General features: G+C 46.2%; 1 protein-coding gene across 1 annotated transcript in view; it reads right to left on the reverse strand.

Moving 5' to 3' along the window:
- Positions 1-19,955, reverse strand: part of dennd6aa (DENN/MADD domain containing 6Aa) — a 178,606-nt gene that overhangs the window by 111,664 nt on the left and 46,987 nt on the right. The window contains exon 4 of the mRNA XM_038812835.1: positions 4,347-4,459. Within this exon, the coding sequence (XP_038668763.1) occupies positions 4,347-4,459 (113 nt within the window). The remainder of the gene's footprint in view (positions 1-4,346; positions 4,460-19,955) is intronic.

Consider the following 19,955-nt stretch of genomic DNA (forward strand, 5'->3'; position numbering starts at 1 on the left):
AAATCTCAAGGAAAAAAAGGGCAATTCACAGAGAAACATTGCAATGCTGCCAGATGGATCGCTCAGATGGATCTCTCACAAATACTGTTTTAAGTCAACACTTCATAGAAAATTGCATTTGTGACAAAACTGATGCATCTCTGAAAAAGATAAAGCTGGAGGACTCCCAAAACTTAATCAGGTATAGGCACGTAATGTGAAACTTCCCTATGCAGTGACTTCGCAACAGCAGCTTGGCCAGAGGATGACTGACAGTGGAAGTTAAGCACTTCCCTACTGGTTGAGTAGAAACATTAGAATTTTAACCAAGATACCTCAAAAAGATAATAAAAATCGTGACAATCCTTGATTAGCTCCACGAGTCCCGAGTCCCACCTGCTTGATCAATATGCAGTACAGGACAAGTCACCCTTGAGATTACATAACTCATTTTTCTGATGCAATCTTTAGTTCATTACTCAAAATATGATGCAAATCCTCTGCAACTAAGGGTTCCAGTTTTCAGGGCCGGGATTCTCTCGTACCTGGCGGGGCGGGGGGTCCCGGCGTGTCAGAGTGGCGTGAACCCACTCCGGCATCGGGCCGCCCCAAAGGTGCGGAACTCTCCGCACCTTTAGGGGCTAGGACCGCGGCGGAGTGGTTTCCACTCCACCGGCTGGTGTGAACGGCCTTTGGCGCCACGCCAGCCGGGGCCGAAAAGACTTTGTCGGCCGGCGTAAGTCCGCGCATGCGCCGGAGCGTCAGCGGCTGCTGACGTCATACTGGCGCATGCGCAGAGGAGGGGGTCTCTTCCGCCTCCGCCATGGTGAAGGCCATGGCGGGGGTGGAAGGAAAAGAGTGCCCCCATGGCACAGGCCCGCCCGCCGATCGTTGGGCCCCGACCGCGGGCCAGGCCACCATGGGGGCACCCCCCAGGGTCAGATCGCCCCACGCCCCACCGCCAATCCCACCGGTACCAGAGGTGGTTTAAACCACGCCGGCGGGGAAGGCCCGTCAGCGGCGGGACTTCGGCCCATCGTGGGCCGGAGAATCGCCGCGGGGGGCCCGCCGACAGGTGCGGTGCAATTCCCGCCCCCGCCGAATCTCGGGGGGGCGGAGAAGTCGGGACACGGCGGGGGCGGGATTGACGCCGGCCCAGGGCGATTCCGGGGTGTCGGAGAATTCTGCCCCAGGTTTCTTTTATTTTTAGTGATTTTTCCCACAGATAGTTTGATAATATTAATTGTCTCTCAGCAAGGCCTGAACTGAATCATAGAATTTACAGTGCAGAAGGAGGCCATTCGGCCCATCGAGTTTGCACCGGCTCTTGGAAAGAACATCCCACTTAAGCCCACCTCATTCCCGTAACTCAGTAACCCCACCTAATCTTTTTGGACACCGAGGACAATTTACCATGGCCAATCCACTTAACCTGCACATATTTGGACTGTGGGAGGAAACTGGAGCACCCGGAGGAAATCCACGCAGACATGGGGAGAACATGCAGACTCCTAACCCTAAGCCGGGAATCGAACCTGGGACCCTGGAGCTGTGAAGCAACTGTGCTAACCATTGTGCTACCATGTTTTACAAGTACCAACAGTGAACCTTGGATTGAAATAAAGCTTATTGTTTCTCATTTGTCTCTCATCTGCTGGTGCTCTCTTCCTTTGATGCCACATTGCTTATAGGAATCGTTGGACTCCGTGTGGATGGCTAATAGTTATGGTGACATTAAAACTCTATTTCACTCCTCTCAAATCAAATTTTTGCTCCAAAAACACATGGTCCCCATTTGGTTGAACTCAGGTAATGTAGCAAAGGATTATTGCCATAGCAGATTGAGCTTTGCCACAACAATGTCATGAGATGGCAAAGGCTACATGCTATTTCTGAGTGTTTGTTTTGCTTTACTATATATAATTACAATAATGAATAAACAGCAGGAACTTCAAAAGAGAAAACCTTGATTGATCAACTTTATTGAATTATTTGAGGAGATAACAGAAAGAGAGCACATCGATAATGTCATAGATGAAATTTAGCTGGATTTGAAAGGCCTTCAATAAGTTGCGGCACTAAATAAAGTCAGAGAATGTAGAGTTGGGGACAAGTGGCAGAATGGATTATGAGCTGGTTTCAAAAGAGAATGCACCAAGTGGCAGAAGGTGGGAAATGGTTTTTCACAAGGACCAGTGCAGTGACCACTATTGTTTACAATTTACCTTAACGATTTTGGAATCAAAAACACTTTTTATGAATATGCAGATGGCTCCAAATTTGTAGTTAAAACGGAGGCAGCCTGCGACAAATTACAGGAAAACATTAATAAATGAAGAATTAAATTAAAGAATGGGAAAATAAGTAATACATTAAGTTCAACATAGATAAATGTGAGGGAGTATAATTTGTAAGAATAGGGAGGTCACTTATTACTTGGAAGATGCAAGTCCAGGTGGGGTCGAGGAACAAAGGGATCTTGGAGCTCAAATGCACCAATCAACAAACATTACACCAGATGTTAGCAGGTCATAAAAAAGCAAACCAAGCATGAATTTCTATTTCTAGAGGGATGGAATTGAAATGTAAGGAGCTTATGCTAAACCTGTATAAACTTTGGTTAAATCACACTCAAAGAATACTGCGTGCAGTTCTGGTTGTCATATTCCAAAAAGGATACAAAAGCACTGGAGAGGGTGCAGAGATAATTTACCAGGGTAATATGAAACATGCATGGGTATACACATCAATAAGGAACTGACAGGGTGGGTCTCTATTCTGTTGAGAAAAAGCCAAGGGGTGACTTAATACATGTCTTTAAAATTCTACAAGGTTTGTATAAAAGTGGATGGAGATAGAATGTTTCATCTTCTAGGGAAGAGCAGAACTAGAGGCCATCAATGCAAGATAGTCACCAAAAATCCAGCAGGGAATTTAAAAGAACGCTCTTTACTCAAAAGGTAATGAGAATGTGGGACTCGCTATGCCTGGGATGTGGATGTGGTATGGTTGAAGCAAATGGTTTTGCATTTAAGGGGGAGCTAGACCAGCAATTGAGGGAGAAGGGTAGTTACAATGGTAGATTTAGATGAGATAACATAGCAGGAAGCTTGAGTGGAGCATAAATAGTGGTACAGTTGGGCAGAATGGGCTGTTTATGTGCTGTGCATGCTATGGAATCATGAATAAAAACAGTTCATTTTCTCACTGCAGAAATTTGGCTCACAGGACCATCATCTGCAAAGCAGAATATGCAAGATTCAAAAGCAGTGAAGCCACTGTTCATGAAAACATTCAATTCAAATAGCAATGCAGAAATTATTGAAAAGATCTTTACAGAGGAAAATGGCTGTTTAGGAGCATAGGAACAAATAGGATATATGATAAAATCATGATCAAAAAAGGGATTTCTAGTTGGGGAGGGCAAGAGGAAGATGTGAGGGTTTCAGGAAATAGCTCCAGAGAAGAAAATAATGATATCTGACAGTTTTTCTACTCATGGTGGTGTGAAAGGAGACAGCCATTGTAAAAGATGCCACATTCAGATAACCAAAGGCAACGCTGGAGAGATAAGGTGGGCAAGACTATGGAACGATTTGTACATGAGCATGAAGAAGTTAAATTTATTAAGAATTTCAGTGAGGGAGGCAAAAGGCAAGAAAGCCTTGGATCAGAACAGATGCAGGTGTGTAGTTCTAAATGTGCTTTTGAGGAATGTAGCTCAGGAAACTGTTGCAATGGGTATTGGAGAAATCTAGTCATGAGGTAACAAAAGTGGATCCAGTCTGTCAGTAGTGCTGGATGTGGAGGAAGGCATAACTCTTCAATTTGAGAAGCACCCAGCTTACATTTGCTACCTTCACAAAAGAATCTTAAGGATTAATTGAATGTGGATCTGTGCGAGTGAATTGGCACTGTACCACCATCCAGTATAATTAGGTCAAACATCAAGACAACCACATCATTACTTTAGTCTAATGGTGACCATGAAACCATGGTCAATTGTCATTAAAAACCCATTTGGTTCACTAATGTCCTTCAGGGAAGGAAATCTGCCATCCTTACCTGGTCTGGCCTATATGTGACTCCAGACCCACAGCAATGTGGTTGACTCTTAATTGCCCCATCAAGGGCAATTAGAGATGGACAAAAATGCTGGCTCAGCCCACATCCCATGAATAAATAAAACACCTTGGCTCAGGTTTAGTTGAATTTGAGTGACATCTGAAAAGGTAACATTCATGTTCCATTGTTCATCCATTATTGAATTTGATGTGTTATCTACCAATTGTTGTTAGTTTTAAAAAGAAAAAAAAGAACTAAAAGCCCTACAATTACATTGTTTGGTGATTGGAAACGTTTCTAACCTTCAAATAAACAGGAGCATCTCGATCATATTGGTCCAACAGGCAATCGTGGGAGCTCCTCCTGTTAGCTGACTGGCGAATTCTGAAACAAAATTGTGTGTCTCCAAGGCAACCTGTTAACAGATGAAAACAGAATTTTTGCATTTTGGCTGGCTTACAATTTCTATACGAGTTTTTTTATCCTGTTTACTGCATGCTTCTACTAACATCTCACAAGCTAACCAGTCATCTCATTTGTGTCTATCTTGAGCAACTGTTAGTGCTCTGGTTTTCTGCTGGGTATACATATCCAAGTTTGATCATGAGAAATGAATGTGAGCTGATTAAATACCTGATTATTTTCTATAAACTTATGTATAAAGAAAAACTTCTGTGTCAGATGGTATGCTTAACTAACAACGTGAAAGCAGGCCCTCTCCATTCTGATCGCATAACCGTGTTCCATTTTGAAAATAACTATTTACATTTTATATTATAAGCTAGTATGCGCTGCAATCTCTAAAAAGGTGCAAAATCTGTAATAATTCATCTCCAATTTCTATGAAGGATCATTCTCGCACCTACCTGCTTGTTACCTCCTCCACTGAACGTGGGCGGAAGTAATGTCGTTTAACAGTGTGTAAATAATATATTATAAAAACTAATGGACGGATTTCAACAAAACTTGGTGCACAAGATGTAGTTTTAGGAACGATATGAATCTGGATCCTGGATTTTTTAAAAAAAAGGACCATTAACATTGGGAGACAGGGCGAGAGTGTTGTTGGTTTTACAAAAAAGAGAGTATTGTGGATTGCCTCAGCTATTGTAGCAGAATCTGAATCAGCGGTCAACATGTGAGCAGAGTTTTCAGAACAGATTGTTGGATTTGAATTGCCTGAAGCTTCCTTAGTGAGCTGGAAGCGCTTAGTAAAAAGATTTATTTTTCAGCTTTGCAGTTATAGATCAATCAGTTGCGAAAAGCCTCAAGGAAGAGCTGCATAAATGTAATAACTTTGAGTTAAGAAAGCATGCTTGGAAGTATGCATTCTATGGAGTGCCCTCTCCATTATAAATGTAGATATCAAAAGTAATTGTGCTTTAATATCATCAAAAGTAATAATGATGCTTTGTAAATCTGACTGGGATTATCAAGGTTGAATAGCCACTAACAAAAAAACCTTTTCTTCAGATACACACCATTGCAGTCATTATTCTTGCAGTTTGAGTGCCTTCAAATTAAGAGTGGTCTCCTCCATATTAATCTACATTGATCCAGTTATGATTGTTCAGAATATTGTTCAATGTTAGCTTAAGTAATATAAACTGTAATTAGATGCGATCATGGGAACAAAGTACTTAGGAGCAGGAAAAGATTATTTTATTCTTTAAACTGCTCTCAATAGGGTCATGGCTGATCCATTTGTGATCTCAGCCTCACTCTGCTATGTCTCCTTATCCCTCAAAAAACTAATTTGGACTTGAATAAATTTTGAAGACCCAGCCTCTACTACTTTCTGAGGAGGAGAATTCCATAGACCAATGACTCTCATGCGAAACAAATTCTCCTCATCAGTCTTAAAAAGTAGACCGTTTATCCTTAAACTATCTCCCTTAGATTTAGTTTCTCCCATAGGGGGAAACATCCTCCTAGTATCTATCCTATCAAGTCCCTGTAATAAGATCACCACATTCTTTTTAAATTCCATTGGATATAGGCCCAACTCATTCAACCTTTCTTCATAGGATAAGCCCTTCATCCCAGGAATGAGTCGAGCAAACCTTCTCCAAACTTGTAGCAGTATATCGCTGAGTAGAATGAGTTGTTACATTTAAAAGTAATGTAATCAATTATTTCAACATCTACTCTACAAGTTGCTGCAAGTCAGAATAAATGTAATATTTCTTTGTAGACAAGTAACCAAATTCTTAAGCTGTGAATCATAAATGTGCTCAGGCAAAAATTACAAAAGCATTTGAATGAAAACATTGTTATTCCACATTTGATAAAAATAAGAGCCTTATGGTTTTCCCATTTTATGTACAGTAAAAATCAAATGACCATAATTAGTTTTAAATGTCGAGTGTGAATGTGCATCAACTGGATTTCTTGCTGTGGTGTACTGAAGTACCACTGGCAACCAGGTTATACAACTCGTCTTGAACTTATCAAGTCTCAGTACACAGCAGCAAAATGTTGCAGGGCACATAATAATTATTGCGATCCCAGATCAGGCCCCAAATATAGCTAGTGCACTGGAAGAAACCACAATATTTTATTTTAGTAAGACTATGAGGAAAGGATACCTCGCTCCAGGAGTGATTTCACACAAAATAGGGATATGGTAGATTAAAACAAATGTTATTACACACGCAGTATTAAAATATCTTTAATATCACACAAGAAAGGGCGGCATGGTGGCACAGGGGTTAGCACTGCTGCCTCAGTGTCGAGGATCCAGGTTCAATCCCGTTCCAGGCGAGTGTCTGTGTGGAGTTTGCACATTCTCCCTGTGTCTGCATGAGTCTCACCCCCACAACCTAAAAACATATGCAGGATAGGTCAACTGGCCATGCAAAATTGTCCTTTAATTGGAAAAAAAATAATTGGGTACTCTAAATTTACTTTCAAAAATTACAAGAAAATAATTTAAATAATGCTAATCAATAGTGATACAATAACCTTTAGCTGCTATCTTTTTTTTCCACTCAAACAACACCATCTCAGATTCCAACCACTTTTAAATACAGTTAGCACTCAGGAATACTTGCTGTACAGAGATGTTTTCGGAAACTGTTTGAAAAGATAGACCTGAACTCTTGTCAGAACATTGCAGAATCTCAATCTTTATTTCTTCAGAAATTTCTTATATGCCTTCCAGCCTCAAACTATACACTGAACCTCAACACCTGACTGCTTCAACCCCTGGCACTTTTCATTTACTACATCATCTTACTAACTGAACATTATATCGCTAATTTAACTACTCCGCGAGGAACCCTCTTAATATAACCAAAAATCCATTTTCCCCAACTTTTGCAATGCTTTAATTGCACCTCTGGCTCCCAAAAGCCTAGCTGTATTGCAAACTAGGACTTTTAAAACAGTACTGCAGCAATCATATACACACTAACTCGTATCACACCAAAAAACATATAATAATAATAGTCTTTATTATTGTCACAGGTAGGCTTACATTAACACTGCAATGAAGTTACTGTGAAAATATCCTAGTCGCCACACTCCGGCACCTGTTCAGGTACACTGAGGGAGAATTCAGAACGTCCAATTCATCTAACAAGCACGTTAGCACGTCTTTCGGGACTCATGGGAGGAAACCGGAGCAAATCCACACAGACACTGGCCCAAGCGGGAATCGAACCTGGGACCCTAGCGCTGTGAAGCAACAATGCTAATCACTGTGCAACTGTGCCACCCATATAATACAATATTTCAGAAATTCCTACATTCATCACATAATCCAGAAGCCTGGACTAATATAATGCAAATTCAAATACTAACAAGATAGCAGAATTTTTTTTTATTTAAATAATTAAAATCTAGATTGAAATGCTTAGTTTCAGTAAGAGTAATTACAAAACTACTGGATTGTCACAGAAATCCATGGAATTCAGTAATGTCCTTAGGGAAGGACGTTTGCTACCCGTACCCAGTTTGGCCTATGCGTGACTCCAAACCAACATCGCTGTGGTTGTCTTTTATGGGTTTTCTGAATTGGTTAAGCAACCCACTCAGTTGAGTCGCCACCCTCTCAAGGGCATTTTGAATGGGCAATAAATATTAGCCTTACCTGTGACACATACTATGAATTAATATAGAGCCTGCAACTAGGAACCAAATCTGCCCTGGCTCTTTACAGCACTGAATTTAACCAGGAAAGAGCACTGTAGATGACATGCAAATTCTGAACTCTTGCTGTGACAACTAATTATGTGAAAAGACAGCAATGTAACGTAAACAATAAAAATATTGAGTTGGAAAGTTTATTGGTTTCCTGGTTTAATGGACCATGTACACATTTTAAAAGCTGACTTCACACTGTGATGGGATTATGTCACAGCCAACATGTCACCAAGCAGAATACCCATGAAAGGAGACAACATTTTGCAGCCTCATATCAACTTTAAAACTGACACTTATCTGGCATCCCTCACATGTGGGGATATGATTTTACAATAAGAAACGAAATGTGGTCATCAAGAGGGGAGAACCAAAGCAGTGGATATGAAAAACCTATGGGAAGGGTGGAGAGGAGGTTTTCAAAAAGCGGCTTTTGGAAACTGGGTGGGACGTGGTAAAGTGGGTAGAAAATTCCAGAGAGTAAAAGCTTAAACCTTTACTGTGAAGGAGCAGGGAGCATGAGGGATAAGCAGTTTAGATTAAGCAGTGATGTGGAGATGCCGGCGTTGGACTGGGATGAGCACAGTAAGTCGTCTTACAACACCAGGTTAATGTCCAACAGGTTTGTTTCAAACACTAGCTTTAGGAGCACTGCTCATTCCTCACCTAGTCCTTTTTACTAGATTAAGCAGAGTTGCAAACAAAGATTAGGGCAAGAGGAGACAAAATGGAGTTCAGAGGAAATGAGATTAATGGGCGTGGGATTATTGAGGGGATAGAACCGGGTCACATCTCCCTGTTCTTTCTCTCCAAGGATTCTCTCCATAGACGTCAGGATCTTTGACTGTGGACATTCCATTTCTTGCACTTCTGTTCTGCCTCCCACTACAAAACGGTTCCCCTCACTGTCCCTGCTAAATATATACCATTGTCCTTTTCAATATGTGACACCATTCTATCTTTTTGTGCAGCAAGGGGAAAATTTGTGAGTCTTCGATGCAGAACCTCAGGTGGCTGTGCATGCAGATTCCAAAGAACACGAGTCTCTTATCCTCAAATTCAACCTCCACATTCAATATATTATCCTGCCATTTAGATAATATGCTTCTTTTTTTATTCCTCCTGCCAAAATGGACAATTTCACATTTGCCCACATTATACGCCATTTGCCAGATTTTATATCCCTTTGTAGCCTCATTACATCCTCTTCACAATTTACTTTCCTGTCTAAGTACAGGGGGCAATACATGTCCTTTTAACTCCTCACTTCTCATCATCAGCGTCCCAAATGCTCCTTCCAGGTAAAACAATTATTTATATGTACTTCTTTCAATCTAGTATACTATATTCGCTGTTTATAACGCAGTCCCCTCTCTCCAGCGGAGGTCATATCCAGATTGGGTGATTACTTTGCTGAACATCTTTGTTCAGACTATAAGCATCACCCCAGATTCCAGTTCTTTGTAGTTTTAATTCTCTGTCCTACTCTCACACAAACTTCTCTGTTCCTGGCCTTGTACACTTCTGATTACGCTCCTTGGAAGCTCGCGAAGTAGCACCTCCCAAATAGGCATTTTATAGTCTTTCAGACTCAACAACATAACCACAGTTCCATTACTCCCCCACAGAGCAGCTGCTGGTAATTATTCTGCTGTAACCGTTTACACACCCATCTTTTGTTTTATTTGTCCCATTACAACCCCCTTTTGCCTTGCACCTCATCTCTTTTGTCACGTAATGACTACTGCCTTCCATCCAATCACAGGCCCAACGTTTTCTCCTTGGCTCCCGTCCCTGGAGTTGATTAAAACTGGTTTCTGTAACATTTCTTACTTCTGATGAAATAGCATCAACCTGAAATATTAATTGTTTCTCTGCATAGATGCAGCTGCACTTGAATATTTCCAGCCTTTTCTGTTTATATTCCCCACTCCTTTACCTCCTTTCATTTCTACCCAATCACTTTTGTTTGCCCTACCACCTGTTCTCTGCCTTGGTCTAGTTCTTCACCAAACCTTGAATCCGGTTTGAATTTTGTGCTTAACCTTGGCTCTAACAAAAGGGATGGAGTGACAAATCATGAAGTTAAAATCATGAAGTTATGTTTTTGTCTGAATGTGACTTCACTCCTATTTATCTTCAGTATATTGCCGCAGACAAATTTTCATTGGGAACATAATCTCAATCAACTGATTTTTGTTAACTCCTTAGATAAATGAACCATTACGAAGTTAAAGACAAAAAGGCCTGCTGACAAAATGTATTAAACTAGTGCTGCTGATAGCAGGTCTTTAAAAATGTAATTTATGATAGCGTGGAATGATAACTAGTTTCCATTTTCTTTTAAAAATACAATTACTGGCCTGATGGTATCCAGTCATACTGTATAGTACCACGAGGACCACAAGTCCTCCAGTACCTTGTTCTAAATGGTACGCTACACAGGCAAGTTTAGAGCTCCAGGGCACTCAAATCAGGGCACCATAAACAAACCCGATTCTACTTCAGCTAATATGCAAGAATACGCCCAGATGTTTTACAGAGACATACAAATAGTTAAAAGCCGGTAGAGAGGAGGAATAGGCCAATGTACTCAATTAATACCTTCTATCTGTATTTACCAAGAAAGAAGACCCTGCCAAAGTCGGTGATAGGACTGGGGTAAGTGGAGACACTGGTTCGGAAGCACAATGGTTAGCATTGTTGCTTCACAGCTCCAAGATCCCAGGTTCGATTCCCAGCTTGGGTCACTGCCTGTGCGGAGTCTGCACGTTCGCCCCGTGTCTGCGCGGGTTTCCTCCGGGCGCTCCAGTTTCCTCCCACAGTCCAAAGATGTGCAGATCAGATGGACTGGCCATGCTAAATTGCCCTTAGTGTCAAAAAAGGTTAGATGGGGTTATTGGGTTAGGGGATAGGGTGGAAGTGTAGGCTTGTGTGAGGTGCTCATTCCAAGGGCCGGTGCAGACTCGATGGGCCGAAAGGCCTCCGTCTGCACTGTAAATTCTATGATTCTATGACATTAGAAAGATGGAGAACTTAAACTTGCATCACCAGGATTAGTTCATGTGCATACAAGGATACAAGAGAAGCAAGAATGGGGATTATAAAGAACTGACCATAATCTTCCAACCCTCCTCTGATCCAGAGTTGTATAATTGAATGGGAAATTACAAATGTTACACCCTTGTTTAAAAAAAGGTGCCGAGATAAACACGTCAACTACAATCCAGACCAGTCAGTTTAACCTCAGAACGATAGTTCAGGGAATAATCAATAACCACTTGAACACCTGTAGATTAATTAAGAAATGGCAGTATAGATTTGTTAATGGCAAATCGTGTTTAACTAGTTTAATTGTATTTTTTGTAAAGGTAACAGTCAGGGTTGATCAGTGTACTGTGCTTGATGTGGTGCACGTAGGCATCAAAAAAGTTCTGCACAGCAGGCTGGTCAACTAAATTGAAGTCAATGGAAGAACCTGACTGAGTGACAAGAAACAGTCAAGGTGAATGGTTGTTTTTCAGACAGGAGGAAGGGGTTCCCCAGAGATCAGTATTAAAGACCACTTGATGTATATTAACAATTAGACTCGAATGTGCAGGGCATAGTTTCAAAATTTCAGATAACATAAAGAAGTATGACTGTGAGAGGGATAGTGATAGACTTTTGTTAAATTCATTCTTGGGATGTGGATGTCGAAGACTAGCCCAGCATATATTGCCCATCCCTAATTGCCCTCAAGGTGGTGGTGGTGAGCTGCTTTCTTGAACCGCTGTAGTCCATGTGGTGTAAGGACACCCACAGTGCTGTTAAGGAGGGAGCTCCAGGATTTTGACCCAGTGACAGAATGAACAGTGATATGTTCCAAGTCAGGACGGTGAGTGGCTTGGAGGCAACTTGTAGGTGGCGGTGTTAGCATGTATCTGCTGCCCTTGTCCTTCGAGATGGTAGGAGTCATGGATTTGGACTGTGCTGTCTGAGGAAGCTTTGTGCATTCCTAAAATGCATCTTGTAGATGGTACACCCTGCCGCTGTGTCAGTGGTGGAGGGAGTGAATATTTGTGGAAGGTTGCTAATCAAGGGGACTGCTTTGTCGTCTATGGTGTTAAGCTTCTCGAGTGTTGATGAAGCTGCATTCATCCAGGCAAGTGAGAAACATTCCATCACACTTATGACTTGTGCAGTGTAGATGGTGGACAGAGCTTGGGGAGTCAAGAGGTGAGTTACTCGCTGCAGGATTCCAAGCCTCTGACCTACTTTTGTAGCCATATAATTTATATGACTGGCCCAGTTCAGTTTCAGGTCAATAGTAACTCCCAGGCTGTTGATAGTGGTGGATTCAGTGATGGTAACGTTATTGAATGTCAAGGGGCGATGATTTGATTCTCCCTTATGGGAGATGGTCATTTCCTGACACTCGCGTCGTGGATATTACTTGCCACTTCTTAGCCCAACCCTCGATATTGTCCAGGTCTTGATGCATTGAGATGTGGACTGCATCAGTATCTGAGGAGTCGCGAAAGGTGTTGAACATTGTGCAATCATCATGTGCAATCATCAGCGAACATCCTCACTGTGCAATCATCAGCGAAGAACCCCACATCTAATCTTATGTTGGAAGGAAGGTCATTGATTAAGCAGCTGAAAATGGTTGCCTAGGACACGACCTTGAGAAACTCCTGCAGTGATGTCCCGGAACTGACCTCCAACAACTGCAATCATCTATCTTTGTTCGAGGTATGACTCCAACCAGTGGAGCTTTCTCCCCTGGAATTCCCATTGACTCCAGTTTTGCTCGGGCTTCTTGATGCCATACTCAATCAAATGCTGCCTTGATGTCAAGTGCAGTCACTTGCACCTCACCTCTGGAGCTCAGCTCTTTTATCCATGTTTGAACTAAGGCTGTAATGAGGTCAGGAGCTGAATGACCTTGGCAGAACCCAGACTGAGCATCAGTGAGTAAGCAGGTTATTGCTAAGAATGTGGTGCTTGATAACACTGTTATTGACCACTTCATCATTTACTGATCATTGAGGGTAGACTGATAGGTGGTATTTGCCGGGTTGGATTTGCCCTTCTTTATGTGTACAGGACATAGCTGGACAATTTTCCACATTGCTAGGGAATGCCACTGGTATAATTGTACTGGAACAGCTTGGCTAGAGGTGCAGCAAGTTCTGGAGCACAAGCCTTGAGGACCATTATCGGAATATTGTCAGGGCCCATAGCCGTTGCAGTATCCAGTGCCTTCAGCCATTTCTTGCCATCAGTTGGGGTGAATTGACTTGGCTGATGACTGCTATCTGTGATGCTGGGGACCTCTGGACTGGATATGGCAGGACTGCAGACCTTAGATCTGACCCGTTGGTTGTGTTATCACTCAGCTCTATTACTTGCTGTTTATGTTATTTGGCTTCAGCAATTTTCGGTATGTCTGCTACTACTCCTGCCCACCTGCCCTCTTCATTGAACCAGGGTTGATCTCTTGGCTTGGTGATAACGGTAGAGTGGGGGTTGGCCACGCCAGGAGGTTACAGATTTTGGCCGAGTACAATTCTGCTGCTGCTGTTGGCCCACAGCACCTCAGGATGTCCAGTTTCAAGTTCCTAGATATGTACTGAATCTATCCTATTTAGTATGATGGTAGTGCCCCCCCCCCCCCCCCCCCCCCCCCCAGACCCCCGAAAGCACCCTGTCACTCACCCCCCTCGCGGGAAGCGAAGGGAATCCCTCCACCTGCCGTCTAGCAAATGCCTTTACCTGCAGATACCTGAACATGTTTCCCGGGGGGAGCCCAAATTTCTCCTCCAACTCCCCCAGGCTCGCAAACCTCCCATCAATAAACAGGTCCCTCAGCTGTCTGATGCCCGCTCTGTGCCAACCCTGAAATCCCCCATCAATGTTCCCCGGGACAAACCTATGGTTCCCCCTTAACGGAGCCTCCATCGAGCCCCCCACTTCTCCCCTATGTCGCCTCCACTGCCCCCAAATCTTGAGGGTAGCCGCCACCACCGGACTCGTGGTATACCTCGTAGGAGAGAGTGGCCACGGCGCCGTTACCAGGGTCCCCAGGCTTGTATCTCCACAGGACGCCCTCTCCATCTGTTTCCATGCTGCCCACTCCCCCTCGATTACCCACTTGCGCACCATCGACACATTGGCCGCCCAATAATACCCCGAGAGATTGGGTAACGCCAGCCCCCCCCCCCCCCCATCTCTACCCCGCTCCAAGAAGACCCTCTTCACCCTCGGGGTCCCATGCGCCCAAACAAAGCTCATGATGCTGCTAGTCACCCTTCTAAAAAAGGCCCTACGGATAAAGATGGGCAAACACTGAAAAAGGAACAAGAGCCTCGGGAGAACCGTCATTTTGACGGACTGCACTCTACCCGCCAACGATAGTGGCACCATGTCCCACCTTTTAAATTCCTCCTCCATCTGCTCCACCAGCCTGGTAAAATTAAGCTTATGGAGAGTCCCCCAACTCCTGGCCACCTGCACCCCCAGGTATCTGAAACTCTTCACTGCCCTCTTAACTGGGAGTCTCCCAATTCCCTCCTCCTGATCACCCGGGTGTACTACAAATAGCTCGCTCTTGCCTAAATTTAACTTATAGCCCGAGAAGCCCCCAAATTCCGCTAACAGCTCCATCACCCCCGGCATTCCCCCTTCTGGATCCGCCACATAGAAAAGCAGGTCGTCCGCATACAGCGATACACGATGTTCCTCCCCACCCCGCACCAGACCCCTCCATCTCCCTTACTCCCTCAACGCCATAGCCAAAGGTTCAATCGCAAGTGCAAAGAGCAAGGGGGACAGGGGGCACCCCGCCTGGTCCCACGGTAGAGCCTAAAGTACTCCGATCTCCTTCCATTGGTAACTACACTCGCCATCGGAGCCGCGTAGAGCAGCCTCACCCATTTGATGAATCCCTCCCCGAATCCAAACCGCTCCAGCACCTCCCACAGGTACCCCCACTCATCTCTATCAAATGCTTTCTCCGCATCCAGCGCCACCACTATCTCCGCCTCCCCCTCCACTGCCGGCATCATAATAACATTTAGCAGTCTCCGCACATTCGTGCTGAGCTGCCATCCCTTGACAAATCCTGTCTGATCCTCATGTATCACCCCTGGCACACAGTCCTCTATCCTGGTGGCCAGGATCTTCGCCAGCAACTTAGCATCAACATTGAGGAGCGAGATAGGCCTGTATGATCCACACTGCAAGGGGTCCTTATCCTGCTTCAGGATCAGAGAGATCAGTGCCCGCGACATCGTCGGGGGCAAAGCCCCCCCCTCCCATGCCTCATTGAAGGCTCGCACCAACAGGGGGCCCACCAAATCCGCATACTTTTTATAAAATTCCACCGGGAACCCATCCGGCCCCGGCGCCTTACCTGACTGCATTTGTCCAATCCCCCTGACTAGCTCCTCCAACTCTATCGGCGCCCCCAGCCCCTCTACCAGCTCCTCTTGAACTCTTGGGAAACATAGCCTGTTCATGAAGCTCTCCATCCCCCCTCTCCCCATCGGAGGCTCCGACCGGTACAGTTCCTCGTAGAAGTTCCTAAAGACCCCATTTACTTCTGTCCCCTTCTGCACTACATTCCCACCCCCATCCGTCACTCCACCAATTTCCCTAGCCGCATCTCGCCTGCGGAGCTGATGCGCCAACATCCTGCTCGCCTTCTCCCCATACTCATATACCGTGCCCTGCGCCCTCCTCCACTGTGTCTCCGCCTTTCTGGTGGTCAACAAGTCAAATTTGGCCTGCAAACTACGCCGTTCCCCCAGCAACCCCTCCTCCGGTGCCTCCGCGTATCTCCTGTCCACATCCAGGAGCTCCTCCACCAGTCTCTCCCTCTTCCTTCCTCTCCCTCCTTTCCCTATGGGCCCGGATGGAGATCAGCTCCCCCCAGATCACTGCTTTCAGAGCCTCCCAGACCATCCCCACCCGGACCTCCCCCGTGTCGTTGGTATCAAGATACCCCTCAATACTTCCCCGGACCCTCCTACACACCTCCTCATCAGCCAGCATCCCCACATCCAGGCGCCAGAGCGGGCGCTGGTCCCGCGCCTCCCCCATCTCCAGATCAACCCAGTGCGGAGCATGGTCTGAAATCGCTATGGCCGAATACTCGGCATCCTGCACCTTCGGAATCAATCCCCTGCTCAGGAAGAAAAAATCTATTCGGGAATAGACCCTATGGACATGGGAGAAAAAGGAATACTCCCGTGCTCTCGGCCTCCCAAACCTCCAGGGATCCACCCCTCCCATCTGGTCCATAAACCCCCTCAGCACTTTGGCCGCCGCCTGTCTCCTACCCGTCCTTAAACTGGACCGGTCCAGTGGGGGATCCAGCACTGTGTTAAAGTCTCCCCCCATGATCAGGCACCCTGCCTCCAGGTCCGGAATGCGGCCCAACAAGCGCCTCATGAAGCCGGCATCATCCCAATTCGGGGCATATACATTCACCAGCACCACCTTCTCTCCCTGCAGCCTACCCTTCACCATGATATATCTGCCCTCCTTGTCCAACACCACCTCAGCCGCCTCGAACGCCACCCTCTTCCCCACCAGAATCGCCATCCCCCAGTTCTTCGCGTCCAATCCAGAGTGAAAAACCTGCCCCACCCACCCCTTCCTAAGACGAACCTGGTCCGCCACCTTCAAGTGGGTCTCCTGGAGCATAGCCACGTCCGCCTTCAGATGAGAAAATACCCTAGTTCTCTTAACCGGGCCATTCAGCCCCCTCACGTTCCAGGTAATCAGCCGGATCAGAGGGCAACCCACCCCTCTCCCCCGCCGGCTAGCCATAGCTTATCGACTGCTCGCCCCAGGCCAGCTCGCCCCGCCTGACCCGTTCCCCATGGCGATAACGCCTCTCCTCTACCCCCCCGGCCCACACCAGCTCCTTCCTGGTCATTCCAGCAGCAACCCGGTATACCCCCACCCCCCCAGGCTAGGACCCCTCCTAGCCGCGACGCACACTCCATGGTACTTCTGTGAGTCAGCTGACTTCTGCTGACCCGGCAGCTCCCGCCAAAACCCATCCCCTCCTGGCATGGGGTCATCCCCCTCTTGCCACACCTCCTTGGCACCGCTTCAGCGCGGGAAAGAAAACCAGCAGAGGCCACGCCCCCACCTCCAGCTCCGCCCCCCCTGCCCCACAGCGCGGGAAACCAGAGGAAAGCCCGTGCTTTCACACTGCCACACCCCACCCTTCTGACGCAGCTCCCCAAAATCCAGTTTCACCCCAACCCCCAGCCACATACAGAAGAGAACATATAAAGCACATACCCCCAACGTACCCCACATACCCCACACCCATACCCAACAGACAAACCCACCCGGAAACAGAGCAAAAAGAAAACCAGCATAAAAAAAACACGTGTCAAAATTGAAGAACAGCAACAGCGAAAACAGCAACAGCCATAGTGTGTCCCCAGACCCTAGTTAGAGTCCAACTTCTCCGCCTGTACAAAGGCCCACGCCTCCTCCGGGGACTCGAAGTAGTGGTGCCGGTCCTTATATGTCACCCACAGACGCGCAGGCTGCAGCATTCCAAATCTGACCTGCTTGGCATGCAGCACCGCCTTCGTCCGGTTGAACCCGGCCTGCCGCTTTGCCACCTCTGCACTCCAGTCCTGGTAGATTCGCACTACCAAATTCTCCCACTTGCTGCTCCTCTCTTTCTTGGCCCAGCGCAGCACACACTCCCGGTCACTAAATCGATGGAACCGCACCAGCACCGCCCGCGGGGGTTCATTTGCCTTAGGCCTCCTGGCCATCACTCGATGAGCTCCCTCAAGCTCCAGGGGCAAATGGAAGGACCCCATTCCCATCAACGAGCTCAACATCGTGGTCACGTACGATGGGAGATCTGACCCCTCCAGCCCCTCCGCCAGGCCCAGGATCCTCAAATTCTTTCGCCTCGTGCAAACGTCCAGCTCCTCTAAGCAGTCTTGCCGCTTTTTGTGAAGTGCCTCGTGCAACTCCATTTTCCCCACGAGGACCACGGCCTCCTCCTCCTGCTCAGCGGCCTACTGCTGCAACTCCCGGATAGACACCTCCTGGGCCGCCTGAGCTGCCTGAGCTCCAAGCAGCTTGTTGGTAGTCGCATTCAGGGAGTCCAGCAACTCAGCCTTCAGCTCCGCAAAACAGCGCAGAAGAGAGGCTTGCTGCTCCTGCGCCCACCTCCACCAGTCCTCGGGTGTTCCGCCGGCCGCCATTTTGTTCTTCTACCCCCGCTTTTCTTGGGGAGCTGCTGCAGCTTTTCCTTTGCCCCACTCCGGGTGAGCACCATAAATTATGGGGAATGCTCCTCTGGACACCTTCCCCCACCGGGATTCGTCGAGACAGCGCCGTTTGGGGCCCTCAAATCGGCCCAAAAGTCCTTAAGTAGCGGGAGCTGCGGTGCGGCTTAGCTCCGCATAGCCGCAACCGGAAGTTTCCAAAGCCGATTTTCTGACCGCTCCACTCCTAGTCCAGGCCATCCACCGGTGGAGAATCTGAGAAGGAGTGTTCCCACACGGGGAAAAGTCCAAACAGCACCACTAAGAGCCCTTAAAAGAGCCCCAAAGTCCGAAAATAGCGGGAGCCACTGAACGTGCGGCTTAGCTCCGCATCACCGCTACCGGAAGTCCGTCCCCGCTTCTTCAATGGCCTTGGTGAGATCTTTTCACAGTTCTTCCCTCTGCTGCTAGAATTCAGCTTTCATAAAGGCCCTCAAGTCAGCTTGAGGCTTCTAAGCTAGCCCTTCCCCCGCCTGCATGCTTGCAGAGGCTTTTGTCTGCTGCTGCTTCAGCCCAATCTTGCACTGTTTCTGAGGGTCTGATAACCAAGAAACATACTATTCCTGCGGGAAAGTACTCCTCGAACATTCACCTACGCCTTTACATCAAAATTCCAACCCGTGCCGCCCAACAAAAGAGCTCTTTTCTGTAACCTTGGGCAGGAGCTGCCTCTGTGTGATCACTCACTCCATGGTGCACACCGGAAGTCCCCCAGCTGATTTTTTTTTTTTAAAACAATAATTGACTTTGAATTCCAGATATTTACTGGACTCAATTTCTACCATCTGCCGTTGTGGGATTCGAACCCAGCTCACCAGAGTATCTCCCTAGATCACCCGTCCAATGACAAAACCACTATGTCACCGCGTCCTTTAAAAAATAATAGGTAGTTCCAGAATTTTCCATACGAGAAAAGTCCATGTTTAAAGTGGAGACTAGGACATACTTTCGCTAGCACTAACATAAGGATGTTCAATGTGCTCGCACATTTGATGTACGCATACATTGATTTTTAGCAACGTTTTTGACAAGATGTCATTTTAAGAACTGATCGATAAATTAAAAGCACATGGGATTCAAGGGATACTCGGAATTTGGATCCAAAATTGGCTCATGGCAGAAGGAAAAATGTAATGGTCAACAAGTGTTTTTGTGACTGGAAGTTTTGCAAGGCTCAGTAGTGAGTCCCTTGCTGTTTGTCAATGACTTAGGGGTACAATTAGGACATTTTCCAATAATACGATAATTGGCTGTGTGGTTCATAATGCAGAAGAAAACTAAATTCCATGAAGATAGCAATGAACCAGTCAAGTGGACAAATGGAATTCAATCCAGAGAACATGAGGTAACACATTTGGGGAGCACAAACAAAGTAAGAGAGAACACAGCAAATGGTAGGATTTTGAGAAGTACAGAAACAGGGAGGTCTTGGAATGTATCCCTGAAAGTATGACACGCGACTATGGTGGT

The sequence above is a fragment of the Scyliorhinus canicula genome, chromosome 11, assembly GCF_902713615.1.
Source record: "Scyliorhinus canicula chromosome 11, sScyCan1.1, whole genome shotgun sequence".
In the NCBI taxonomy this organism is placed as follows: Eukaryota; Metazoa; Chordata; class Chondrichthyes; order Carcharhiniformes; family Scyliorhinidae; genus Scyliorhinus; species Scyliorhinus canicula.